The sequence below is a fragment of the Chiroxiphia lanceolata genome, chromosome 10 (assembly GCF_009829145.1).
Source record: "Chiroxiphia lanceolata isolate bChiLan1 chromosome 10, bChiLan1.pri, whole genome shotgun sequence".
In the NCBI taxonomy this organism is placed as follows: domain Eukaryota; kingdom Metazoa; phylum Chordata; class Aves; order Passeriformes; family Pipridae; genus Chiroxiphia; species Chiroxiphia lanceolata.
In genome coordinates this window covers 15689456-15716532 of record NC_045646.1, presented here as the reverse complement: position 1 = coordinate 15716532, position 27077 = coordinate 15689456, and the positions used below count along the sequence as shown (strand labels likewise).

Below are 27077 nucleotides of genomic sequence, written 5' to 3'. Positions count from 1 at the left end.
ATAAAAACATTTGATACTAAAAGCCAGCCTCTGCTATTTTTAACTTCACGGTGTCCATTTCTCATGGGAAAAGCTGAATGGGGGAGAGGCAGAGAGAAAGCAGAAATTCAAAGAAAACTTTTAAAAGGTGTATATTTTCATTTCAGCACTTCTACAGCAATTTTGCCTCAATGATCCCTGCTTTTCCTTTGCTAAAAACGTGCTAGGATGTTGTGTGTGCCTGCACAAGAACAAACAGTCCACACGTACAGTGACAGCTTTGCTGTAGGCAGTGAATTAAACAGTTTAAGGTATTCAGCTCCATCAGCAGTAACACAAGTTAAACCAGGACTTTTGCTGTTCTATTTCTGTTACCACTTACCAGCCACTTAAATTGGAGTCATTGAGTACAACTGCACTTAGGTCCCTGCAATTGCACATGTAGAGAAGTGGAACGTTTGGGGAAAAATCAGTGTTGCCGTGCTCTTGTATTACTTACAATGGGTAGATAATATATAATGACACAGACTACCTTCCTAATTTTTTTTGGTGATAGTTCTGTCATCTAACAAATTACATAATTTTTTCTTCCTCTTTATAATATTTTTACCTGATTTTTTTATGGAGTCATTCTGAAAGAGAGAAGCACCTCCTGACAAACAGGCTTTATCCTTACAGTACTTCTGAAAGTTGCCTAAAATTGCATTTCTGTTGTAAGCCCCAAGGCTTGTCTTACATCCTTGAAAACAGATTTGTATTTCTGATGTGATTTCTACATCCTGACAAGTCTTTTGGCATCAGCTTCCCCAGCTTGGTTGATTTCAGAGCAGGTGTATGAATCACATACCAGGAGATTATGGCATTACAGCTGCTTTTAGTGTGGCAGAAAGGCCTTTGATATCATACCAGAAGAAGCTTCTCAGATATTTCACAGAACAACATGGGATATCTTGCACTGGCAACTCTGGGCAAAACTTCATTGACATCTTGTGAGTTTTAACTAAAACTGTTGTCTTTCGAGATACGTGAGCAGCTCACACTGCAAGTGACCTTGATACAAGGCCTCTGTGCTGTCTAAACACATTCTGTGTAGTAGAATAATCAACAGTGAGTAAGCCAAATTATGATTCTAACCCTCTACTTTCTCTTACCTATGTGACAGTGTGCTATGGGAAACTATTGTGGAGAACTTGTGTGACACAATCACACCTGAAATGAAGGAGCTGGCACAGGAAGAGGGCTGGAAACCATTCTTCACACACAGATGTCCACTGCAGCTACAGCTCTGAAGGAGGAGACAGAAACAAGATGTTCAGAACAAACAACTGAATAAAGGTGCACTTTTCACTGAAACAATTGTTGTAAGGTGTGGGTTTGCTGTTTATCGGGTCAAACACATGGACTTCTTTACTGAGGAAAGCAGGTTTTTTTAAGGATTGAAAGAGGAAAACCAAAATATTTCTTACTAGGAGCAACATGTAAACAATACAATCTTTAATATGTTGGGCATCCTGAAACTGTGTTACAATCGGCATCATAGCAGTTACTAGTAATATAAATGGTTGTGGTTTCTTTGTACTTCTTCATTTTGACTTCTCTGGTTTGTATACCTGCTATCCATGCTCCATGGCTTACAGCAGTTGCTGTGGCATTGTCATTAGTACCCTTACAGAAGCATCTATCACTTCGTACTAGAAAAATTGTTCCTGAGCACTGGGCCTTTTACTGTCCCCATGGTAAATCTGCAGTGTTTACAGGCCAATAACATGTAACTCATTTCCAGAGTTTAATGTGTGTTGAAATGTTTTTAAATTAATTATCTAAACTTCAAACAAATAATAATTTTGTCACCACGAAGAAAATTCTTTGGAGACTGAGGGTGTGGATCAGACGATCATCCTCATCTTGGACAATCCTTGAACACCATATTAGAGGCACTCTGCCAGGATGGCAAATGGGAAACGTGTTTCCTTCATCCTGCTGATGCAGGAACTAATTTACTTCCATTGTTTAAGTTGCATATTTGATAAGAAATATTTGCTGTCTTTCAAGACTGTAACAATGGTTCCTTAAGAGTGTATATATGTATGTATGTATCTATCAATGTTCTGGAAGCATTTGGTGATTATTGATCTTAGAATATATATAGAACATATATATCCTTTCTTCTTTGTGATTCTTTCATTTTAGGATAATGACAAATACAAATTTCATTATGTGGATAAAACACTGTCCTAACTGAATTAATAAATGAATAGAAAGTGTATTTTTGGGTAATGTAACTTTATTCCCAACATACGGCCCATAGAAAGATATAATGCAGATATCACAAGTGAACAGCATATTATTTATTACTGTAATATGCAAATAAAGTTACTTTTGACAAAAGACAAAGTGAAGATCTATGTATGAAGGGCACATATCTTTCAAAAAGAAAAAAAAGGAAAATAAAGGAAATCATCACTTCAATATATCTATTTCACAGATAAAAGATAGCTCAGTTAAAATAAGCTATCAGCAGCATTCACAACAAGAAGACATTAAACCTGTAACAAAGAACTGATGTGAAAGTTTATGTGAACATTTTCTCCAACAAAAAAGCTGATTTTAAGAAGTCACCGTGTGTTCACACCATGTGTTGCAGTTCAGTGCCACCTCAGTTGTTTTATGTGACTTTTAAAGGCCATACATAACTACTATATGGTTGAACTGATCTAAATCTTAAAGTAGTTCAGAGTTTCCTTAAGTTGTTTGGTTTTTTTGGCTCATTTCAGTGATCTGTTTTAAAATATGTCCTTGCCAACAGTTGTAGAAGTGCAACACTAAGAAGCTGGTGAATTGCAATATAGAACAATACACACAGTGGTTCAGAACTTTTTCTCAGCCAACCTTGCAGCTATAAAGAGGATCAGTAGTGTTGCATACTCAACTGTGTCTAATAGTTCTTCAATATAATTGAATAGCATCAATTGTTTTTTTAAGGAATTCCAGCAGCACATACCAGTGTTATACTAAGAACCTGATTTGTCATGCAAAAAACTTTCATAAAGCTGGGAGGATAAAAACATACAGTGGCTTTTCTTTGATAGAAAAGTTAACGTCAGATTCACCTCTCAAAGCTGAAAATTATGTCCTGTCCCACCATAAACCACCTTCTGCATTGGTTACCAGGTGCTTAATGTTAAGAAAATTTATTTGAATAATTCAAGTGTTCTTTAGCTCTTCTATGCTCTGCAGCATCTTATTTTCTAGTGAATAAACTTCTCAAACATGACCAATCTTATTCACTTCATGGTGTACATTATGAGCAGGAACACAACAGCTCATAATGTAACAGTTTTTGTTATTCAAGGAATTGTAACAGAATTTAGTGTGCTGTAGTAGAGCTCTTTCCCATGGAAGGACTCAGTGCCAATGTTATGAAGTTCTACAGTACCTCTAATTAGGTAAAGGGGCCACAGACCCCAGACTGTTTCTGGAATCATTTTCCAGTCACAAGAATATTTTCCATATGTTTCCTGTTTCTGCATTTAGGATTTTTTTACTTCAGGTGCATTAAGTGTCACAGCATTTATAATGCAGCCTGTGTGTTGAGGATGGCCACTTTATTACGCAGTTGATACTTTAAAAAAATAAAATTAAAAATCCTTGAAGTAGAATCACAGAATATTCTGAGCTGGAAGGGACACACAAGGATCATCAAGTCAAAATGAGTCACTTCAGAAAAATATAAGAACTTTTCTTCAGTTTTGTATCACAGAAATAGCAATTTTAAAACACTGAATTAACGTAATTCTTATACTAGCATTTCAACAGTACTTGACTAGCCAGGCAAGAAATACAATCATTTTCTTATACTCTGTAACTATCAGACTGAACACATAGTAGGAGGGACCTTTATAAATCATTCGTGTCCTGACCAAATTCTCTCGTAGGACTCGTGTAAATCAGGAGTAACTGCACTGCAGTCAATGGATTCTCACCAGTGGTTAGTGGTGAAAAGCTGAAAGAGAAGCAAGGGTAAAGGCTACTAGCATTGTGCTGATATTAAAAGACTAGCAGTGTGGTTTTAATCACTGTATTTGGTACTTCTAAAGTAAGAGATCTTAACTATTTTAAAAGCATGTTTCTCATAATTTATTAGCATTATGGAGCACATTTGCTTTTCACTTAAGTACAGCTTAATGTGGTTGGTTTCATAAGAAAAACATCTTCATACTGTCACACAATAGAAACATGAAATCAAAAAAGTTCTGTAAAAAAACTTCTGGAATTTGTTCTATACTTGTGCTTCTTCTGTAGATTTTTGTCTTGGTTGTTTCTTTTGAATACAAGGTTGTATAAGTAAAAATATTATTCCCACCATGTATAGCAAGCCAGCTATGTAAAAAGAAAAATCGTATTTTTGTGTGATGTCATAGATCCAACCTGGAAAATAAGGACAAAACATGTTTGTTACAAAGCTTGACAACAAGGTATACTGCATGGGAAAATACAAAAAATACTTCACATTTCTCTGATGACATTTCAGTCAAATCCATAGATGTTTTGTGGAAACAAACAATTTTCAAACAAGTTGTCACAGGTCTGAATTTAAAATAGACATTTTGTAATTCCAAACCAATCAGCTCTTCCACCCTACTACTGCCTTTGTGAAACCCCCAACACTGCCCAGTTCAAATGCTCTGCCTTGTGCAAGCAAACACATTCCCAACAGCTTCCTCAAAGACCCACATACCAGTAAAAGACTTTTGAAGAGATATAATCTCAGTGCTTCAGTGACTCTCATTCCAACCTCAATTCCTTTGCAAAACCACATTAAAGTTATTTCAGAAAGGTTTGAGAACCCAAACTAGCAAAATTCTCTCATGTCACGCTGGTTGCATTGCGATGAGACCACAAGATCAGCAGCTCTTTTAACATCAACCACTTGCATCCTATTTGCTTCGTAACCAATGACCAAACACAGAGCCACGTTCAGCACAGACTGGGAGGTGCTGAGGGAACATATGGCAGAGTGAAACACTGCTGCTTTCAAAGGGCACTGAGTGAGCTTTCTTCTGACTCAGAGGTGGGCAGAGGAGCTGTTCTCTCTTTTCTGGGCTGCTTGTGCTGCCAGTGGCTTCCCTTCAGCCCACAGTCATCCCTGGCTGACCATGGCCAAGACTATCAAGGTTTCTTTCTGCTTTCTTCTGACCAACATCCCTGTAAAAGAGCTGTAGTGTGGTACAGTACTGATAATCAGGACCCATATCTCTTTTGCACTTCCCTGCCTCTTTCTATGAGAAAATTCATAATGAATGTCTGTTCAAACCTAAGTAACTAGGGGTACTATACATACACTTCTACCTTCTGCTGTGAATGGCAGTAAAGAGGTTATGAGCACTGCAGTCCCCAGAGTGAGTATTTCTGGCTGAAGGAAGGCAAAGTTAGTTACATCAACACATCCACTGGCAGCTTAAAGTGGTGACACCCAAACACACCCCACAGTCCTTAGGGATAATAACTGTGGTACAAACAGCTGCCTGCCCTGGGAACTAATCATCATTTTTTCATGTGGTAGGGGAATGGGTATGTATAGTGCATATACTACATAAAACAGAAAAATAGGTTACACCTTTCTAATTGAAAAAAAAAGTGCATGACACTATTTTAGGGAAACATACCATTGAAAGCATAGATTGTAATAAATCTGGGGTTATTTCCAAGAACTGGAATTTGCAATGTGTGAGCTGGTACCCAGAAGATGTGATTTGTGAATTTGTACAATTTAAAGCTGAATATTATAGTCCATTCTGGAGTAGCTGTGATTTTGTTAACTACACATGCTCATAACATAACAAAATTTAATAAGAGAAGGAGTCATACAGTTATTATACAAATATCTGTTGTTTAGTAATTTGAACTTTTTACCTGCAAAGGGTGGTCCAAACAATGCAGATATTCCATTGGCACAAATGATGATCCCATAGGCATTTGCAAGGTGTTTAGTTCCAACTAAATCTTCAGTCACAACAGGCATTAGAGAAAAATAGCCACTGGAAAATCCTATTAGAGCACAAACCACAGCCAGGCCGACATATGTTTGTATTAGTGGCAAAGTAAGAATGCAGGTGACCAGGGTAAAGTTAGCCATAAGGAAGACATTCCATGTGCTGATGCACGGGAGATCAGAGATGATTCCAAGGATCACTTTACCAAAAATATGAACAATTGCTATAATGGATGTCAAAGGAAATACATTGTCCTGCCTAGATAAGTTGTACTGCTTGACTATTTCTGGAAGATGAATAAAGGGAATGACAAAGCTGCTATAGGCAAACAAAGCCCAAATTATAAAGGCCACAAATACTCTATTGGTAAACAGTGATGCAGCTCCAAAGTAGCTGGAGTACCATAGTGCAAAGCCCTTCCTGACTGTAAGTGTCAGCTGGCTCACTGTCTTAAGCAAGCGCAGTCCATACATATTCCTTCCGCTCCCAGAGCTACCTCCGATTTCTATGTGCTGAGCACTCTCAAGCACTTCTTCATTTGTTGCCTCTTCTTTTTTCTCTGGTTCTTCACTGAGGACCCCATTAGATTTTATAGTCTCTGTAGAATGGGACAGAGCTTTTGCTTGATTATCTTCACTATTACTTCTCACTACAGATTTTTCACTCAGGTCTTTGGGGGAGAGAGGTCTCATAAGTGCCCCGCAGACACAAAGGTTCAGAGAGATGGCCCCCTGGATGAACATGGCATTTCTCCACCCAAATTCAGTGCAGAGGTACTTCAGTAAGGCAGTCATTAAGAAAGCTCCAAATCCTGTTCCTGTGGTACTGAGCCCTTGTGCAAGTGCTCTTCTCTTCTGAAAATACTGCCCCACCATGACCACTGCAGGCAGATAAACCATGCCACTTCCAATGCCTATGAAAATAATAAAAAAAATCCTAAATAAATTTAAACTTTTTGCCAACAATGTAAAAAGCAATGAAAAACAGATCAGTTTTATTCCTAACTTTTATGCAAGCATACTAGTAAAACCAATAATAAATATTAATTAATATTCAATTCTGATGTCAGCTTTCATTTCTGTCTTGTAGTGTTTTCCAAAATTTGCAATACTCATTCCAGTGAGAATATGAAACAGATATTAACTGCTGGAAAAACTTAAACATGTGGAAGATAAAACCTTACCTCAGTTCAGCATGACTCTGCTGGAAGGGCACAAACGTGCCACAACCAATCAGGGACAGTTAATGTGAGGACAAACACAGACACACCCTACTCTGCATTTGCAATACCTGCATCTGATTGTATCAGTGACCCAAACTGCTTAGTGAGCACATCTTGCTGCTTTCCCCTAAGTTCACCAGCAGTGAGGATTCACACTGAGTTTTTGTCCTTGCTCTGTAACTGTGGTGCCACAGTGACCACGATATGTGTTTCAGGAGTCAGCACCAGGGCTTAGCACGGTGGGGGGACCTTGGGTGGCTTCCAGGCTGGTTCTGTTTGGGCACTCCAAGGAAGTCCACACAGTAGCTGCACAGGCATAAGTCTTAAAAGGCAGATCTCTAATGTTGTAGAAACCCCCTCACCTGTAGTTAAAAACCAAGGTATTCATGGTATATACTTCAAGCAGAAAGTGTTAAGAGCTCTGCAAACTCATCATTAAAGCAGACAGTTCCCCATTTTTTCTCACAGCCTATTCCTCATAGAGGAATTTGTACTGGAACGGGTGTATGCAGAAGATGCTTCCCAATACACTGTGATCATAATTCAGAAGAGTGTTTTGGGGTTTAAAAGTTTTCCTAAATAGGTGATAACACAGCTGCAAGCAGCTACAGCACGATCTAACTACAGCTAGGTGTGAGAAACAGCAGTGATTCCAGCAAAGCCTAAAACAAAGCCCTTCAACATCACAGCAGTGACCATGACCACAGCTGACCTGTTTTGCCTATTAGAAGTATTTATTTCTTTGCTAGGCAAATCCACATTCAGGTTTTTATTTTGCACAAATGCCCCTCCCCGGCCACAGAGTTCAGGGAGGCCTCTTTGCCCCTCTGGAGACCTCCTGCTCCTCAAGCTGCCCTGGAGCTCTGCTGCCCCTCACTGCTGGCTGCAGTGAGGAATCAGCTCCTGCTTGCACCAGTGCTCACCGTGTTTCTCCAAAACCACAGCATTTTAAAATGGTGTTATCTTTTCATTCTGTGGGCTACATAGCAAGAGACAGTCTGATTACAAGTGAAGGCCTCACGTACCTGCCTCACAGGCACACACGGGGCCACAGGTCTCTCCTTGCCTTTTCCTCACAGATTCGCCAGGGCCAGCTCCGCTCTGCCCCCGCCATGCAGGGCCTCGGGGACAGTCTGTCCCCAGCCCACAGTGCCTGCCAGTGCCAGCGGCTCCAGGACGGGTGAGGGGAGAAGGCTCCTCTGCCCCCACACTGCTGCTGAGGGGAGGAGAGCCCGCAGAGCCGGGCTGGAGCTGTCGGCCAGGAGGTGAGGGGACCAGGCTGTGAGGAGCTGGGGAAGGGGAACCACCCTGAGGTAACCACCCCGGAATGGGCTGAGGCAGCAGGCTGGCTGCGGACAGGGAGACACGGTGGGGCATAGGGACATCCTGTGAGAAGGCAGGAGCCATGAGTAAGCCCACAGGCACAGCATGAAGTGCCCGCAGGCACAGAAGTGATGGCAGCAAGAGGCGGCCACTGTAAGGGAACAGCAGCCATGAGAACGTGGCAGAGACTTCCCTGGGGTGGCGGGGAATGAGGTGACCGTGAGCAAGGGGATGGGAGTGAGTGGGCAGAGACTGAGGCGAGGGGTGAGTGAGGAAACCATGTGTGAGGGGGTGGTGAGCCAGGGACCGGTGAGTCAAGGAGATGGTGAGTCAGGGGACAGTGAACAGAGGTCTCACGGAGCTGGAAGGAACATCTGAGGCACTGCTTTTCTGGCCAGAATTACTCCTGCAACAGCACTTTATTTCTCCACCTCATATAAAAGTTTGCTTCTGAATTTTTTCCATATAATCTTTGTCACTTTGTGTGTGCTCTTCCTGAAAAGCAGCAAGGGCTGAGGGAAAAATGTGTAGATTCCTGCCTGCTCAATTATATTCAATATATACAGAAAAAGAAATTCTGAAAAAGGCAAAAACCCTGTCTGTGGCCGTTGTTCTTTGTTCAGGAATTTACATTACTGAAGTCTATGGTATGGTGGTGTATAAAGAGTCAGTACAGTGACCCTTGCTAGTTTCAATATTTCTCCACCCAGAAGGCTAAATCAAATTTTCTATATAGAAATTCTGTAGCTTTCTATGAAATTCTATGGAAGGACAGTTTAAGAGAATGCAGGGTACTGAAGCTATTATTAGTATTACAAACAATTCCTTTTTTTCATGACATTTCCATCTGTCACATATAATACAGACACTGTGCTTCATTTGCAAACATAGCTGGCCACGTTATCTGTGGAGTGAGTAATATTTCAAAGCCCCTTGATTGCTCAGTGTTGCTCAGATGATAAGTAAAGCCCAAATTTTATATTTCTTATTTGGTTAACTTTCACATTTCTGTTTCGTATCTGTTACCAGTATCTCTCTGCAGAAATGAACAATAAATAAAATGAAGTAGTGCTTTAAGCAGATAATACTGGGCTATTCTACATAACTTACTTAAAGTAACTAAATTTTTTCACAAGACACATTATTGCTAGAACATGAGCATTCAGGCACTAAGGATCTGTTGATTTTGAAGACAAATGCCTTTTCATATTTTGATCAGGGTCTTAAAAGTCAAAAGGTTTTCTAGACATCTAATTTCAATTAAAATGACAAAATATTACTTCGGTCATTTTGGCTGTAAAAAAGCGTAGCACTATTTGTTGCTATACATGATTGCTGATACAATGTGAATATCCTTTATTAGAAATTAGGTATGAAATCCAGCATCATAAATTATCCTAATTGAGGCTGGGATAGAGCTGATTTTCTTCCTAGCAGCTCATACAGTCCATGTTTTGGATTTGAGGCCCAGCTGATAACCCAGCATGTTTTAGCTGTTGCTGGGCAGTGCTTACACAGCACCAAGGCCTTTCCTGTTTCTCACACCCCTCAACAGTGAACAGGCTAGGGGAGCACAAGAAGCTGGGAGGGAATGCAGTGGGATAGGGGACCCCAGCTGGCTGAAGGAATATCCCACACCATTTTCATGTCATACTCAGTAATAAAACTGGGAGAAAGAAGGAGAAAGGGAGGGCATTTGGAGTTGTGGCATTTTTCTTCCCAGGTAACAGCTATATGTGACCAAGCCCTCCTTTACTGGACATTGTTAAACACCTGCCTGCCCATGGGAAGTAGTGAATGATTCCTTATTTTTGTTTTGCTTGTGCACACAGCTTTTGCTTTACCTGCTAAACTGTATTTATCTCATTTTTACCTTTCTGATTCTCTCCCATCTCACTGTGGAAGAGTGAGAGAGGTGGTGTACAAAGCTTATCTGCCTACCAGATGTAACCCACTTCACCCTTTAGTTTTAAAGCAGCACATAGTTACTATAATCTGGTATTGTATTAATGTGGAGCAACTCCTGGAGAAAACATTTGCTGTTTCATTCTGTGACAAAGAGAGAAGTTAGCTACATATATAATTCACCAGTGTTTTAACATCTTTAAATTTCATTTGTTAAGAGTTTGGGTTACATTACTTCTTCCAATTAAAAATGTCCTCTAATATATTCACTTGGGTAAAACTGATAAAAGCCCAATCCACTGAGTAAATGATTAAGATTTCTAAAAAGATAAAAGGCTGTAAAGACTGTGAAAGAAGAGCTGGAATAACTTTACAGTCTAACTTCCCTCTTGACTCACCCAGATAACCTTCAAAGGAATCAAAAGTAATTGAACTTTCAAACATTAGCACAGCACTTACCGGCTGTCACTCCAAACGTAAGGAAGAGGTAGTGCACACTGGAGGCATAGGCACTCAGGATCCAACCCAGGGCATTCAATATCCCTCCAATTATAGCTGTCAGGCGGCACCCACACATGCTGATGAATAAACCAATAAAAGGACCTGTTAAAAAACATGAAAAAAAAAAGATAAATTATTTAATTCTTTATGCTCTAGTAATTTTTCACATTGACTTTTTTAATGCTTTAAATAAAAGGTAAAACATCAGGCAACTTGTGCAATTCAGTTTATTTTCCATATTACCGCTTAAAATTATGGAAAGAAAAATATGACCAACTGATCAAATACTTAGCAAATACTTGCAAGACCTAAAATCAGAGTTGCCTCATGAAGGATAGACAGTTTAAACAGAGGAAAAAGCTGAAACTGCTGTTCCCAATGCTGATGCTGTGTGAGTGCAGGCCTTTTTCATAAGTAACTAGAAAGTAAACATTTTGTTTTGTTTTCAGTGGGATATTTTAGGCAGATCCAAACACAGCTTTTTCAGTCTTCATTTAGGGAGCCATAGGTGTATATATACATATACATGCAACCATATCCTCCAGATCTTATTTTGAATTGATCCAACCACAACTTAAGAGTAAGTTTTAATTCAGCTGCCAAACTGAAATATAAACTGAATCCAACATTTTCTCCTCCTAGATAGAGTACAGGAAGGACCACAGGCTTCACAGATCATCTGTTTCCTTAACTGTAGTGAGACCTTGAAGTCACAGGCTTCCTTTCCTATTCATCCCGTCTCCTGGACTGACATCCCTATCATCTTCCCTGTTGTTCCCTCTCTCCATCTAAATTGTAAAACTCATCCTAGGGACTTCAAAAGGGCAACTCAGGACAACTTTGTCAGCTCTGCTAACAAAATGGGAAACTAAGAAAATACTTTAGGGATGAACGGCAAACATATTCTAAAAATCTATGTAGTTTTGAAGTAACTGATGCTAGAACATACCTACAATAAGTGTAATGCCCATGCTGAGGGAGCTGACCCACGCTGTTAAGCCACGGCTCTGATTGAACTCTTCAAGCCATTCCATGTTGAGTACTCCAAGGGCCATTTGGGAACCCATGATAAGTATGTGCACAAGGAAAGAGGAAAATACAATCATCCAAGCCCATCCTCCATCAATGTTTGGATTAGGCTTAATTGGCTTACTTCCAACTTTTGAGTCGTCTCCAAAATCATACCCAATATCCTCTCGACTAGCATACATTTTCTCCACAGTATTCTGAAACAAATGCAGTAAATACCTACAAAATACACACAAAAAGATCAGACTTTGTATTTTGGCTATAGTGAGTACCACAAATCCCTATCATATTTCACCACTTTTATCTAGTGCAGTTCTCAAGTTAATACTGTGGTTTCATTGTTCAAATGTAAAATGCTTAGAAAATTGTCCAATTAATTTATTTCTTTGTGTACCTTATTATCATGGCTGTCTATGCAGGAGTATTTACAGGCTAAGAGTAGGCTGCATTATTTCCATTACTATAGATTCTACTTACTTTCAGGCAGCTGAGAGCACTCACTCTTCATGGGTTGACTGTGGTCACAAAAAAGACCGGTCTCTCTCTGTATATTTCTTCACTGTATCACCTTCTGCTGTCCCAATAAGATTTTGTGCCTTTGGGTTCAAGTTCATAAAGCTTTCAGTAAAGAAATGAAATCCTCAAGAGGCAAGTAGATGAAGTTACCCCATCTTTTCAGAGGAAACCAGTTTTCAGATGTATTTCTTCCTTAGCAGTGGCAGAACAAGAATGAAGACAGTAAAAGATAAAAAATTAAGGTTCTTGATTTTCAAAATGCTTTGCTTACATAAATCACAACAAGGGGATTGTTACTACCTCTCTGGGAAGCTTTTTGGTAGAGTCAACGTGACAAACAGTTTGCTATTATGCTTTCAGTTTCCATAGTATTAATCCTTATAATCCTACCAAAACCAAAGAATTCTTCCAAATGAATGTCAGTGCCTATTAAAGTCAAACTGAGACGCAGAGTTATGTGCATAGGTGCACATAGGATCAAGCCATACTTAGCTTAATTTCATTACTTCAGTTTATTCTGTTGCTACTCTGTAAACAAAGATTGCAACACAATGTGAAAATAATTTCAAGACCACTTTTAACTGATTAACATGCAAGGTGCAGAACCCAGCCTTCCCTCCATCTGATTTCTGCTGCAACAGATTGAAATATTACCCAACTGTGGAGCACCACACAGGTTTCCATGGAGACTAGAAATGTAATGATACAATTTACCAGAAATGGTAATTTTTTTGTCTTTCCTTCTCCAGAGAAATAAAAAGAAACATCAGCTTCACGACAGTTGAAACAGAGAAGAAAGTTATCAAAAATTGTTTTAAAAAAGCTCCTTATATATTCTGTGAGCCCTCAGAAGGTGTGTTTCTGGGCTAGCTCCTCACTGCTGCAAATGGGCAGTGAATGGACTAACTCAGATTCTGTACCAAATGAAGATTTGTCTTTAAATGCATGACTGCATTTTGCTTCTCAAGGTACTACCTTTCCAAACTATTTTACTTTTTTTCTGACTGCTAGATGAACACAGAGAGATGGCCCTGGAGTATTCCACGCTGATACACAGATGGAGTCAGAGCTGACTGGTCAAAGCTGTTCCTCTCACAGACACCAGTGAACACCTGTTGACATGTGTGACCTCCCCAGCCTGGCTGTTGGGTAAGTTACCTTTGCAGTCAAGTGCCACCTGACCCTTCCTGGCACTGCAGGTAATAATGTGTAACTAAGGGCAGCTTGGACACATAAGTTCCTCCAAGAGCACACTGATTTGCCTCATACAGTGAGCTGGAGCTAAAATATATTGTAATCCTGGCATCAAATTTTTCACAGACAAATACTCTTTAGTGACTAAGTTCTCCCTAGCCCTAATTTGGCCATGGCAGGTACTGGTGACAGGGAGGAAGAAAAAGAACTTGTGTACATTTAACACTGCATGGACAGATAAACTGGGATCGATTGATGAGTCCACACCTGGCTGCCAGTGGAAACAGGTACTGAAATGCCTTATAGGCTTTTGCTTTCCAAACTGAGAAACAGGAAGAATGGGGATGGTGCTTACAGGTCTTTCCAGAGGTACTGCAGGGTGTTTGAGGCAGGAAGGGTAGCAGGGGAGCCAGGCAGAGCCATGTGGGGGTGCAGACTTGTTTTTTGACGAGAAGACAACAGCCTGGGATAGCCTTATTTACAAACATAGCTCATCCTTCCTCTGCAAAGGGTAGGTCTTAAAGGTGACATCTCAACTCTTTCCTAACAATGTACTTGGAGCCAGATCCCCTGTTGCTGTAGTTTAGAGGACTACCTATGGAGGATTCAGCCCACTCACAAGAGAGAAGACTAAGTGCATAAAGGCGATAAACGCAGTGAATAATCATGCTAATGGGAAGTCATGAGAAACAGCAGAATGAAGGAAAATCACAAGCTATTATACATGCTCTGCATAAGATTAATGAAAATGTATGATGGATATTACGGTACATCTTTGATAATGGAATACAAAATTATGTAACTGAAAATTCAGAGTCAGGATGAAATGTGAGGCCTCACCTTTCTCTTTTATGCTTTTGACTGGTTTTGTGCACACCTGAATCCTGATACTGGATACAAAAATTTTCTTCTTTGGACAGGAAATTGATACATCTTTTACATATTTTAAATTATTTGAAGCAAAAATAATTGACATTGAGCTGCAAAGACATGACAGTCAACTTTGCAGTCTTGCTGACAGAATGGGCTTAGACTGAGTAGATGCAAGTTAATGTCATACTTGCATCAACCTCCACAAATCTTCAGAAAACGCATATATTTTCCCTTTGAACTGGATTCTTGCTTATTATTACTGTTTTACTGTTAACTTTTCCCTAACGTCACAATTTCAGAGTGAATACACTCAAAAGCAAGCAAGTCATCTCCAGTAACTGCACAGACTCTCAGGCTCTGGATAAAGTAAGGAATGGATGCCTGGATCACCTTCCCAGTACTGACTCATCTCCCCATGGCCTGTTGTGCCTGGGAGAAATGCACTTACCTGTCCTCAGCCTTCTTCCCACACCACAGCACAGCCAAAAACAGTCTCATGAAAGGCAGAGGAGCTCAAGGGAATCTTTGTAATTATGAAATCCTAGAGAGCCAGGGCAGTTTCCCCAGTAAGCAAGGCAGTGAAGACCCATTCACAGTAACAATGTTTGAATACAGCCCCTCACAGGGAATTGCATTTAAAGGCAGGACAATCTGGATTCCTGTTTGGTCAGCTGGAGAAGACCTAGATTTTTTTTTTCAGAAAAGCTTTTAGGACTGTATGCACACAAAGTATGCAGAGCTCTTAGAAAAATGGCCCAAACAGCAGTGCCTGCAAAGATGCTGAGCTTTTTTGAAAATCTGACTCATGAGCTATTTCAGGGACAAATGCAGGTGTTGTAATAAGACCATAGTTAGCAGCAAAACACCCAAGTTCCCTGTACTATCAGTGGAGCTATGGCTCTTTAGCCTGCAGTTGAATATATCATTGAAAAACATCTGATCTTGATATAAAGTCCATATGATGAATAATTGACATATACTTGGGCAACCTCTTCTAACACACGACTGCCTCAGTATTAAAAGTTACAGAATAAAACTGTACTTTAAAGGCACCTCCAATGGATAACTCATAAACATATTATAACTAGTAATGAGTTTTGCTTTGCAATATTCCCAGTAGACATACCACATGTAATTATTTGTCTGCTGAAGGCATACAGAAAAAAACATTGCTAAAAACATCGTTTATTTTGGTTTTCATATGTTTTGGCAGTCTGACCTCACCTAGCCAACACGAGCACTTCAGCTGTCAACGACTTCACTGGAGATGTGAACACTGGCCACTTCTGCCACTCAGAGCCCCAGTGGCAGGAGTGCGTGTCCAGCAAAGAACACAAAATCGGGGAAATTAAATGTTCAAAAGGCTAACTGCCAGGGTCACAAGTTTGCATAAAGCCGGCAGCGGTTCCATTTCCAGACTGGGAGTGCTTCCCTGCTGTCCCTTCCCGAGAGCTGTTTCCCAAGCCCTGCTCTGACCCCCCCGGGCGATCCCTCGGTGCTGTTCTGCCGCGGTGCGACCCACGCGTGGTGCCACGTCCCCGGGGACTGCGGGGATTGGCTCAGGCAGTAAAACATTTTTCTCCCAAGGGAACGGGCAGCTTTTGCCAAGGGAATGGTCAGCTTTCACCGGGCATGCACCTTTGTTTTGTACGGGGTTACGGGAGCAGCCCGAAGGCAGGGGATGTACTTTTCGCCCCAAGATAACAGATCTGGGAGCTCCACATGCTGAGCCTTCCCCCAGCACTCCAGTGAGGTTTCCCTATGCGATACACCGCCGGGGCGCGCACGGTCGCCCCTGCCCGCGCCGGGGCTGCTCCGAGGGCAGCGCAGCAGCGCCGGTGGCGAGCAGGGCGAGGGCCCGGGCACGGCCCGCGGGGCTGCGGCGGGGGCGGCGTTCTGGAGGGCGGCGCGGCGGCGGCACCGCCCGCCCGCGGAGCACAAAGGATGACCGCGAGTTACCCCGCTGCGGCTGCGGCAGCGGCGCTCCCGGCCCGCCGCGGGTCACAGGGGTCCCCGCAACCCCCGGGCAGCCCCGCGCCCCTGCCCGCGCTGCACCGTGCGGGGACAGCCCGGCCCGGCCCAGCCCTGCGCGCCTTTGCCGCAGGCGGTCCCTGCCCGCTCCCGTCCCGGTGCGGGTGCGGTGCTGCGGCTCCCGGCTCCTCCCGAGGTACTCACCGCGCCGGGCTCCGCCAGCGCCGCCGTCCCTGCCCGCCACGGCGCCGAGCCCTCGCTGTCAGCCCAGCCCGAGCCCCGAGAGCTGCTGCGGTGTCCACCTGCGCCCGGCCCCGCTCAGCCTCGCCCCTGCTCGCCGCCCCGGGGCTTATTTTCCATTGGAGTGCGGCACTGGTCTGGGGCCCCCTGCCCCCCGGGCGGCTCGTCTTCTGCACCGCCTTGTCTCCATTCCCTGCAATTTCAAATCTCCACGCTCTTTCATTCCTGCGATACCGGCTAATTCTGGTTTGGCGGAGCAGATTTGCAATCCTCTCACATGCACACTCTTGTGGCTGAATGAAGTTTATTGCTGCACAGGTTATCGCCGGAAATTTACATCCCAGAGAGTTAGAGGATATAGTCCAATAAAAGCAGCCAGTATCAAGATCTTAACGGCCGTTGAATTATGTTTACTTCTTCGTTGAATTTATGCAGCTAAACCACCCTAAGAATGAAGCTCGAAAGTTTCACTTTATGGTACCATATTTGTGTAATGAATAAGTATCAAAAATATTAGTCCCTTAGCAGAAAAGCTGCAGAAATACATTATTTTTTCAGACCAGTATCCACACCTCGGTCGTATCTTTCTGAATAATCTGACTAATGAGGTATATATTCTGCAGTTCATTGTTTTGATTATTTGCAATGAATATACCCAGGCTAAAGTGATTTTATGCCACCATACAAGACTTTCATCATCGAAGAATCTTGATGTCCTAGCAGTGCACCGAGTAGTATAAATGAAGACTGTTCAAGAATATCTAAGAAGTACTTTGAGAGAAAAGAAAATAAGGAGAGGCCAACAGGAATGTTTTAATGGTGTTATTAATGCTGTCTGTGTGCAAGACGTGGTAGTACAGAATCTGTTAGAATTGGTTTTAGAGGGGTTAAAATATGTGTTTGGGGCTTTTTATATATTTTTTTCCTACATTTTTATTTGACTGTTTGGTTTATCTGCTGTTTACACATGAAAATCTCATCTATTTTTTAATTTTAAAATTGTGCTGCTCCATTATGTATTTAGTCTATCAAATATATCATTATGAAACACTTCTATCTGGGTTAGATTCAAGTGTGTGGCAGACTATGGGCTGTTGCTATGGCTTCAGTCTTTACATAAAACTTACACTACTTTGCATTGTAGTCTTCAAAAAATAATCCTTTCCTACAATAAACAGCTGGGTTACTGTCAGAGACTTGTGATTGGGTTATTTATTTCTCCTTCATAAATAAAGCTAGATTTGTCATTTTAAAAGACTATGACACTGCATTGCAAATGTGTGTCATTCTGAAGTATACATATTCCTTGGTTCCTTTGCGTTTTACAGAAAATACCTTGCCCAACAGTGTATGGGCATTCTTATCCCGGAATTTAGCTTTGGTATTAGCTTTTTGGCCGAAGTCTGGTTTCTTAAAAGGTTAATGCTAGGTATTTGACATTTGAAATCTGCTGCTTATTGACTCATGTTATTACTCAAGTTTGAGACACATATATTCGCACTTGTGAATTATCTAACAAGCTAACGTGCTTTATTAATCTGGCACAGAAATAGATTTGACTGGCTGTTAACCCCACATTGCCTCCAGTACCTGAGATGCTGCCTGTGTGCCTAAATCCTTGTGCCAACAGAGATTTGATCTGATAGAGAATTCACTTAGCTGTGTCATACTGCTTCAGCAGTTCTGCTTCATGTGTCATTGTGGTTCTGGGCTATAAGCCTGGATTTGTGTTGTCTCTTGGGAAGGTGAGTATGTAAGGACCTACTTGAATTTTAACCATTAAATTGTGCAGGTCTAGCAGCAAGGGTACAAACTATGTTCAGTAAGGAAAAAGTCCATTTTGTAAGAATGGGAAAGACAATTCTATGGTATCAGAAAAAGTGCAGTTTTTGGCAAAGATGAATAAGGTGCCTGATCCAGTAAAATAAGATGTAAACCAAGTCTGACAGATTCTGGTGCACCCATGCACGATCCCATGCATCCAGTCACAATTCCATGGACTCGGCTTCAGACTTTTGCTCCTTGTTTTGCCATTCACTATTGCTGGCAAGAGTCCAGCTCAATGATCTTTGCCACTCCCCTTCGGGTAGTTTTAGATCGTTATCAGATCTCCCCTTATTTTCTTCTTTGCCAGGCAAACCAAGCCCAACTTCTTCAACATCTCTTCACAAGTCACGTGCTGTAAGCCATTTACCATCTCATCAGCCCTCTGCATGTCCCTCTCCTGTTTCTTGAAATCCTTCTTGAACTGGGGAGCCCTGAACAGGACATATTATCCCAGGTGTGGACTCATTAGCACTAAATAAAGAGGGATAATAATTTCTATTCATCTGCTGTCCATGCTCCCTTCCTAATGTAGCTCAGTGTATGGTTCACTTTCTTTGCAATGAAAACACCCTGTTGGCTCGTGTCCAACCGAGTGTCCGCTGTAACAGCCACAAGCTTTTCAGCTGCTGCTGCCCTGAGCCTGCACTGGTGCCTGGCACTGTCCAACCCCATCTGTACACTGCACTCCTCGTTAAACTTCATGGGGTTTCTCTTGACCCGGGTCTCAAAGGCCTCTCAACTGAAACTCCGCTGTTTGTTTTGAAAACCACCCCTTCTAAGTTAGTATTGTCTGAAAATCTGCTGCAAGTGCATCCTGTATCCAAGTTACTGGCACCACTATTGACTCCAGACTGTTTTGTTTGTACTGGTCACCAACTAAACATCAACCCATTGATTCCTACTCTTCAAGCCCAGCAATCCATCCAGTTTTACCCATCTAGCAGTACTAGACCATACTGTTCAGCTTTTTCCTCACCCTGGGCTCCAACCACTTGCTTAATTCCCATTGCTTACAAAGGCAGCTGTGCTGGAGAGCTTACAGACCATTCAGCCCTCTGCAAATGTGTATTGATGAACATATAAAGTGCTATTTAACTTCCCAGCATTTTTCCTCCACTTCTGCTGCAGTGCTGATTATTCTCCTCCCTAAAGCTCTCATTAAGTCAGCACCCTGCTTCCCATGACATGGTGGTGCTGCAGTGATTGATGAGGGAGTACAGGTTTGAAATAAAGCCTGGTTGGTGCAGGATCAAGACACAGAACAGAAAAAACATCCTCCTCCCACTTTTGTTCAATCACTGAACTTTTAACCAGTGTGAAGAAGCATCAAATAATCTGTTCAATTCTTTCTTTTACAATTATTGCTAATAGGAAAGATAATTTATGGTATTTATAGATTTTGCCTCTACTTTCTTCCAGAGGCCTCTTTGGGTTACTGAAGAATTCTGTGTATTTGCAAGGGCATGTTACATTGGTCCTGGAGTAAGAAGGAAAACAAGCCAAACTTAATGCTGTAATTTGCTATAGAGACTGCACAGAAGTACAGCTTTCTTATGACACCTTAAAAGCTTGTGTGTTCTCTTCATTTTGGTAACTCCAGATTGCCAAACAGAAATAATGCATATTTTCTTGTTTTCTCACTGCCTGTCTGAGGAGAATCCTTGGTATCTTTGGTGGATTCACCACAAACAACATTCTCAAACAATACCCCGAGCAAGTATGAACATTTTCAGCAACTCCCCCGCCTACTCCCATGATAGCTGCAGTCTTACTCAAATGGGAAAGAATGAACTAATTTGCTATCTTCAAGTTCACCAAAGACTGAGGATAGACCATGGGAATGGAATTCAAAAATAGAAGAAAAAGCAACATTTTTATCATTGCTGCCATGGAGAATTCCTTTTGGAGAATAACTACTTGTCTTTTCTTTTTCTGCTCTCCACAGCTGCATTACAGCAGCTACAGATATGGAGGGACTAAGAAAGTTCTGTCCAATTTTCTTAGATCCTTCAGGGGGACACTGCAGAATCATAGAATGGTTTGTGTTGGAAGGGACCAACAGATCATGTAGTTTCAAACCTGCTATGGTTGGGAACATCTTCCACTAAAGCAGGTTCCTCAAAGTCCCATTCAGCCTGGTCTTGAACACTTCCAGGGATGGGACAGCCACAGCTTCTTTGGGCAACCTGTGCCAGTGTCTCACCAAGCTCCCAGTGAAGAATGTCTTCATAATATCTAATCTAAAGCTACCCTCTTTCAGTTTAAAGTCATTAAACTTGGTAAAACACCCTCTGGGTATCCTATGAGAGATGTGAGAGTTTCCTGGAGTGTATTGAAAGGACAAAACAATGTTTCTCATCAGATGAGGATGCTGCAGGGGTTAACAGTCCTGCCTCAGAGGCTATTTCGTCAATGCCTTGACAAGATTCACATTAGAAGTTCCCCCAGCAAAACTGAGTATTGCCTCACATGAAAGATTGGGGCCAGGCTCTTCCTGCCACAAGAAGTGCAGTACGAATGAAGTGGGACAGTGAATGGGAACAGGACACTGAGCTGGCAGGGTACAGTGGGTGGGTAGGAGTATGTACAGTGGCTTCTGCTCCTGAACTGGAGTGCCACTACCCACATACTTTTAAGTTCTTCAGTGGCAGCAGCAGCAGCAAACCTGGGGTTTCGTGTTGTAGATAAAGATATCCATAGGAAAACTAATGTTTTGCAACTCCTTATAGTTATTTCCCTGATTCAGAAAGTCACAGCACAGGAGGAATGATACTTGCTCACAAAACAAAGGAAGAGATGACAAAACAGTCCTTTCTTGCAGTGCTGTTTAATTTCAGCTTTATACGTTAGCAATCCAAGTTCCATATTGAGGAGGTAAAACAAACTATGTTATCAAAAAGAACTCTATTAGTCCTAAGTGCTGTTGTAACACTAACATGTTTTGCACATGGTGATATCTTGCTTTTCTGGTTTAAAACGTGTGAGCATAAGGGTGTGGTTGCAGTTGGCTGAACATCTGAAGTACGGTGTGAGGAGAGAGAACTCGGGGGCCTCTGATATGATTCACAGTGGCACTGCAGTCACTTCCTCCTGGTCAAACTTGTGCATGTAAGAGATGGCAGAACATTCAGTGAGAACTGCATGACTTGGTCATGGGTCACACCTGTTGCAAATATATGACATTAACTGCAAATTCCAGCAAGGTCAAATTAGGACTGAACTAGTTAATATAAATTATTTATTTCAGTGGTACCAAGGCTGAGTCCTGCACCCTGTGGCATTCAAGTCACAGTATTAATCTGTGTGCAGTAGCTTTCTAAAATTTTCATGCTTGGAATATTTTACTCCAACGGGTCCGAAGTAAATGTTTTGCATGTCTTATCCAAATCAATAAATTTGGTTTTACTGCAGATTAAGCATAAAGTTTTAAATGTATTCCTAGCTTTGTTCTGTAGTTTTCTTCATGCTTATCTTGACGGGCATTTAGGTCAAAAGAATCCTGATCTGTAAATATTTTCAAAATATGATCTAAAACAGTGTTTGTGCTTGTAAATTTTGAGTTCATCTGAGATGGATTTGTGATTTTCCTTTTTGTTTCCCTTTTTATTCTCTGTAGCACCACTGCCAAAGTATTACATTCTTTATAACCAGTGCATGAAATATCAATGCTTTTATGAAATCCGAACATTGACATTTTGGTAACTTGATTTGTATAAAATCCCGAAGCAATATATTTTCAGAAAGGGTAATTTTTAAACACCAGAACTGCAATGATATTATGATTCATGAGAACAGAGCAAGTAAACAATGATTAGAGACAGGAGGAGACACGTACGCTGTCCTCCACTGGATCGAGAGCTGTAAATATGTCAGCCAAGTTAGAGCAGGTAACCCTCAATTCACAGCTAAACTTCATTGTGTGATTAGTGGCTCAGATCTCATAAGGTCGCCTCCATCAGTACTTGAACCAGGTATTTTCAGGTTGTGTGAAGCTGCCAGGGTGTTCTCAGTGTTCTCCTGCTGTTGCACTCCGCAAAGCTGCACGGGCTGTTTTGGAGGGCTGGGGTGTGACTGATCTGCATTAGGCCAACAAAACCCAGAGATTCTGCAACAGAGATCGCTGTGAGAGCTCAGCTGGAACTATTTGTACAAAAGCTGCCATTATGCATCCAAAGTAGAGTCATTCCTTCCTTCTCAGTAACTGTTCCAATGTCACTTGCTTGTTTTGTTGGGTTTTTTTCAGTCTCTCTCTGTACAGCACTCATATTATAGTACTCAATAGCTACAGTTTTTGCTAAACAGAGATAGGGAGGGAAGTGGAATGTATTATTAAATTGCCTCAAGTTCCTTAGAAAATTTTACTAAATATAAACAGGAGTGCAAAATAGAAGTATATTTTGTGGGTTTTTTTGATTTGTGAGCATTTTGTAAACTTCAAAATGAAATTCAGACATTCCATTAAGGCCTGGGTTACGTTTCCCTGTTAAGTTCTTGTTCTTGAGCTGTAAAGGGAGAGCTTCCTTTGAAATGTATAACAGCAGAAACTAAACAGTTGTTGCCTTGTGCTTAGTTTGTCTGTATCTCAGTGTATAAAGAAATATTTGCAACTTTTCAAGGTCAACTAAACTTTCAGTGGTAGATTATCACTGTGCTAATCTACATGTGAACCCCTCCCAGCACTCCTTCTCACCCTTTCTGCAGAGAGTTCCAAGAGAAAATAACAGTTCAGATTATATGCCATCCATGGTTGTCCTACAGGTACCACTACCTACAGGTTGCCCACCTTCCAAATGACATTACATGTATCAGAAACTCGGTCCTATTCAGGACTCTGAAGCTGGACCAAGTGCCTCGTGCTTCTGTGAGCTGGAGCAGTTTCCACACGTTTTGTGGGGCACACAGAGCACCAGAGCTTGTTTTCTTACCACACAACAAACTGCAAACCAGCAGGATCGTGAGTCCATGGGACTAAAGGTGTCAGATCATTTGTGTGGATATCATGGACTGGATCATCAGGGTATTTAGATGAAACTGAAACATTGACACATTCTGAGCAGTTACTGTCAAATTGTCTCTGGGAAGGTGAGACTTCCGTGAGATTAAGGGTGACCTGTTGGGTGGAAGAAATCGTGCTCTGATTTCTAAGGAAGCAGTGAAAACAATGCAATACCTTTAGGAATGTTTCACATCCAATACAGAATGAAAAGTGCAATATAGGTCATTTGTTTCATTATCAAATTAGTAACTGCTCTTCAATAATACAATTTCTGTTACTTTTGCTATTTATTTTAGATTTTTTAAATAAATATGTTAACATCCACATCTAAAGAAATCACCGTGGTGTAGTGATGATTGCAGAAAGTAACCTATCAGCAATGAAATTTTAGATTTCAGGGCTTTAATATTTTAGAAATTACCTCGTATTTGGTAATATAATGGACTAAATTGCTCCGGGTTTTTTTTCCCCCCAAATTTGATAGCATTGCTTTAAGTGGTGCAGAATGAAGCTGTTTTCAGAATCTGCCTAGCAACAAGAGCTGCTCTCTCTCCCTCTAGTGGAAGATAATAAAATAGTTTTCTTTCAGTTTTTTCATATGTAGACCATCAAATAATACTGTCAGAGGTTGAAAGTTTTTCTAAATAAGAATATATCATAATTTGTGTTTACTGTATAACATAAATGTTATACGAATAGCACTGTAATGCTTTATGTTTGCATATTAATATTTTTCTGCAAGTGCACTGTTTTTAAAGTGATTCTATGGATTGTAAAATATTTATATGTATAAGTATTTACAGATACCGAGACACTTTCTAAAAAAAACAATAAAGGCCACGAAGTTAAGATTAAAAATAACTCCTAATCTCAAAAGTAAAATACAGGATGCTTAATGTTGAACACAGGAGCAGCTTGCTTGGTATTTGCCAGATTGATCCTCAGTTTAAAAAGAAAGTACCTAAATTATAAACTTTTTATTTTAGCCCAAAGTGCTTTCAGTATTTGTGGTGTTCACCAAGAGGAGTGCCACAATACTTGGATGCAATGTGTATCTTCTTTTTATAATTAGATGCTACAATCTACTGCTTTGTTTCAGTCTCCTAATAAACAAATTTTTAAAGAACAGCATAAACATCTTCCAAGCATTTAGTATTCATTGGGAGTACAAACTGCTTATATAAGTAAAGATTTACAGGACTAAGTCAGTAATTAGGGTAGTAGAAAATACTTCTTATGTACTACTGATTAAACAAGATATGCCTATAATTACTCCACTTCTAGTTTCCAAAATGTACCAAGACCATTATTTCTTGGCTGGATTCCTGCTGCTGTTTTTCAGGGGCAAGTTTGATTTCTAATTAGGCTGCTGAGCTTCTTTTTAGTGTATTTTTCTATTTTGTGTTTTTATCTCACTTTCTCTATTAGTACTTTTCTTTCCCTTCCCTGTTGCCATACAACACTTCACACAGGTAGGTGAGGAAGCTGCCAGTCCAAGGGGATCTGTAGGCACATGCAGGTAACTTGAGAGTCTTCATCTTTTCGGGAGAGGCACTTTCCCACCTGCAAGTCACTGCCTTGCACTGAGTTTGTCACTGTGAACATTTCAGTTCGATTTCATTTGGATTTGTGTATTTGTTGTTCTTACCAAGTAACTAAAGGGTAACAAAGATACTCGACAAGAAGTGTTGGGCGACAATTCTAGGTTGCCACTGCCTCACTCAAGTACTAGCAGAAAGTAGATCTCTGAGCAAGACAGGAGAGGTTTTATTTTCTTGCACGGAGGAATGACTCCAAGGACTGTGGTGCAATGAGTCAGTCGAATTGTAATTGCTTTAAGAAGCAGAGAAACTTAGAGAGGGGGGTGAAACAGTGCACTGAGAGATGATACAGGAGAGATGGTGGAAATGCTAGTATGGCCTCCTGTCCGCACTTAAAATTCTCCCCCAGCATAAGGAAGAGAGGTAACGGAGGGACAGAGGGATGTGTGAGACAGTGCTTTTGTGGCCGCCCAGCAGCTCTGCACTTTCATCCCAAAAGAGATAAGCTGGCATAAATGCGTCCCATGCTCTGGAATCTGGCAAACTGTTTACGGCTCAGTTAGTTTGTGTTGTTTTGGGAGGGTGATAGAGAACGAAAAGCAGAGGAGCAAAGTGCGAAAGGGACATTTGTCCACAAATGGAGAGAAATAATAGATTGCTGGACAGGATAATGTCATCCCACACACCAGCCTGTAGTCGTGGGTTATGTTTTCCCAAATGCTCATTCCTTTCCTTTCAGTGTAATAAGAATGTAATAAACATTGTTATTTGAGGGAGAGCAAGGGCGTGGGCTCCCGGGGCGTTCATTCAAGCCAGCTCTTAACTTCGCCCTGGTTGCAAAGTGGACTCTGGAGCTCCAGTGGCCAGTGGTGCCGGAGGCCCTGGCACATGATGGAGGTGCCGGTGCTGCTGCTGCAGCCGCTGCAGCTGAACTGGCACCAAACACACTGAATGAAAAAACAAACTCATAAATGTCCTCTAGTTTAAATCAGTTGATCGTCTGTGGGGTTGTATTAATAGGGAATGCAAATATGATTTTAATACAACTTTATTACGTGTTAACAAAGGAAATGGTTGTTAACTTCTATATGTATCATTTTAGAAGTACTTTTGGTTCATGATTTGAAATGTTTTTTCACCCAATTAATGTGTTCCTCACACTGGGATGATGATTATTTCAGCCTCAGAATATTTCCAGGTGCACTGTCTCTAAGGTTAAGTATTGCAGACCTTCTCCTCAAGATCTTTTTCAAAAAGGCACATACTTTATTCAGCTCATTTCATTACTGACCCGACAGTTCCGCCTGTTTGTACCTTTCAGTGCATTTCTTAACAGAAATGTAATGCGACTGTAATGAGGAGCTATAATTAGTATTAATGAGGCTTCCTGGAAGGAGCAGTCATCGCAACATTTTACCGTCCCTAAAAATAATAATGTTCCAGTGCCTCTGGCTGCCTCCGATCCCGGGGCGGGGTCGTTGTCCCCCCGATCCCAGTGCGAGATCGGTGCTCCCCCCGATCCCGGGGCGGGGTCGGTGTTCCCCTCAATCCCGGGGCGGGGTCGGTGTCCCCCCGATCCCAGTGCGGGATCGGTGCTCCCCTCAATCCCGGGGTGGGGTCGGTGTCCCCCCGATCCCAGTGCGGGATCGGTGCTCCCCTCAATCCCGGGGTGGGGTCGGTGTCCCCCCGATCCCAGTGCGGGGTCGGTGTCCCCTCGATCCCGGAGCGGGGCCCCCTCAGGACGCGCGGATCCAGCGGAGGCTCCGTGGCGGCCCCGCCCGCCCGCCAGGGGGCGCCTGGCGCAGCGGCCGCCTCAGGGGCTGGCGCGGGCGGTGCCGCGTCCCGGCCGTGTCCGCGCCGTGCGGGAGCCGGGATCGGGAACACCGATCGGGAACACCTTCAGCCCCGTTTCGTGCCGGACATGGGCAGCACCTCCGTGGGGAACGCCCGGTGCCGATGTGACATGA

At 41.8% G+C, this 27077-nt stretch overlaps 3 protein-coding genes and 1 long non-coding RNA gene across 7 annotated transcripts in view; 3 read left to right on the top strand and 1 right to left on the bottom strand.

Annotated features, from left to right (window-relative positions):
- Positions 1-2440, top strand: part of FBXO36 (F-box protein 36) — a 12873-nt gene extending 10433 nt beyond the window's left edge. The window contains 1 exon segment of the mRNA XM_032698037.1: positions 1134-2440. Within this exon segment, the coding sequence (XP_032553928.1) occupies positions 1134-1412 (279 nt within the window). The 3' untranslated portion in view covers positions 1413-2440.
- SLC16A14 (solute carrier family 16 member 14) lies at positions 2244-17069 on the bottom strand. Of its 4 annotated transcripts, none has more exons than XM_032697372.1 (6): positions 16711-17069; positions 12430-12660; positions 11873-12171; positions 10882-11025; positions 5893-6885; positions 2244-4407 (listed from the first exon to the last, which is right to left on the bottom strand). In XM_032697372.1, the coding sequence occupies exons 3-6, from the start codon at positions 12132-12134 to the stop codon at positions 4259-4261; spliced, it is 1548 nt and encodes a 515-aa protein (XP_032553263.1). In that variant the 5' UTR covers positions 12135-12171; positions 12430-12660; positions 16711-17069; the 3' UTR covers positions 2244-4258. The 4 variants fall into 4 exon arrangements, with proteins under 4 accessions (XP_032553263.1, XP_032553264.1, XP_032553265.1 ...); XM_032697373.1 differs by having other exon boundaries at positions 12430-12656; XM_032697374.1 differs by lacking the exon at positions 16711-17069 and adding an exon at positions 14984-15005 and having other exon boundaries at positions 12430-12656.
- On the top strand, positions 8190-16347 carry LOC116791429. The gene is made up of 3 exons (XR_004358743.1): positions 8190-8459; positions 13480-13617; positions 15749-16347. It is a non-coding gene; the product is annotated as an uncharacterized LOC116791429 (long non-coding RNA).
- Positions 16480-27077, top strand: LOC116791743 (translation initiation factor IF-2-like). Its single transcript, XM_032698035.1, has 3 exons — positions 16480-16992; positions 25884-26007; positions 26554-27077. Exons 1-3 carry the CDS (start codon positions 16480-16482, stop codon positions 27075-27077), a joined length of 1161 nt encoding a protein of 386 aa, XP_032553926.1.

Coding starts and splice junctions, on each gene's coding strand:
- LOC116791743 (XM_032698035.1), top strand. CDS start 16,480: ATGACCGCGAGTTACCCCGCTGCGGCTGCGGCAGCGGCGCTCCCGGCC. Junction 16,993..25,883: donor TGCGATACCGGCTAATTCTG/GTTTGGCGGAGC, acceptor TTGTTATTTGAG/GGAGAGCAAGGGCGTGGGCT. Junction 26,008..26,553: donor GGCCCTGGCACATGATGGAG/GTGCCGGTGCTG, acceptor ATAATGTTCCAG/TGCCTCTGGCTGCCTCCGAT.
- SLC16A14 (XM_032697372.1), bottom strand. CDS start 12,134: ATGTATGCTAGTCGAGAGGATATTGGGTATGATTTTGGAGACGACTCA. Junction 11,026..11,872: donor GGGCATTACACTTATTGTAG/GTATGTTCTAGC, acceptor GTTTTTTAACAG/GTCCTTTTATTGGTTTATTC. Junction 4,408..5,892: donor GTTTGGACCACCCTTTGCAG/GTAAAAAGTTCA, acceptor CTTATTTTCCAG/GTTGGATCTATGACATCACA.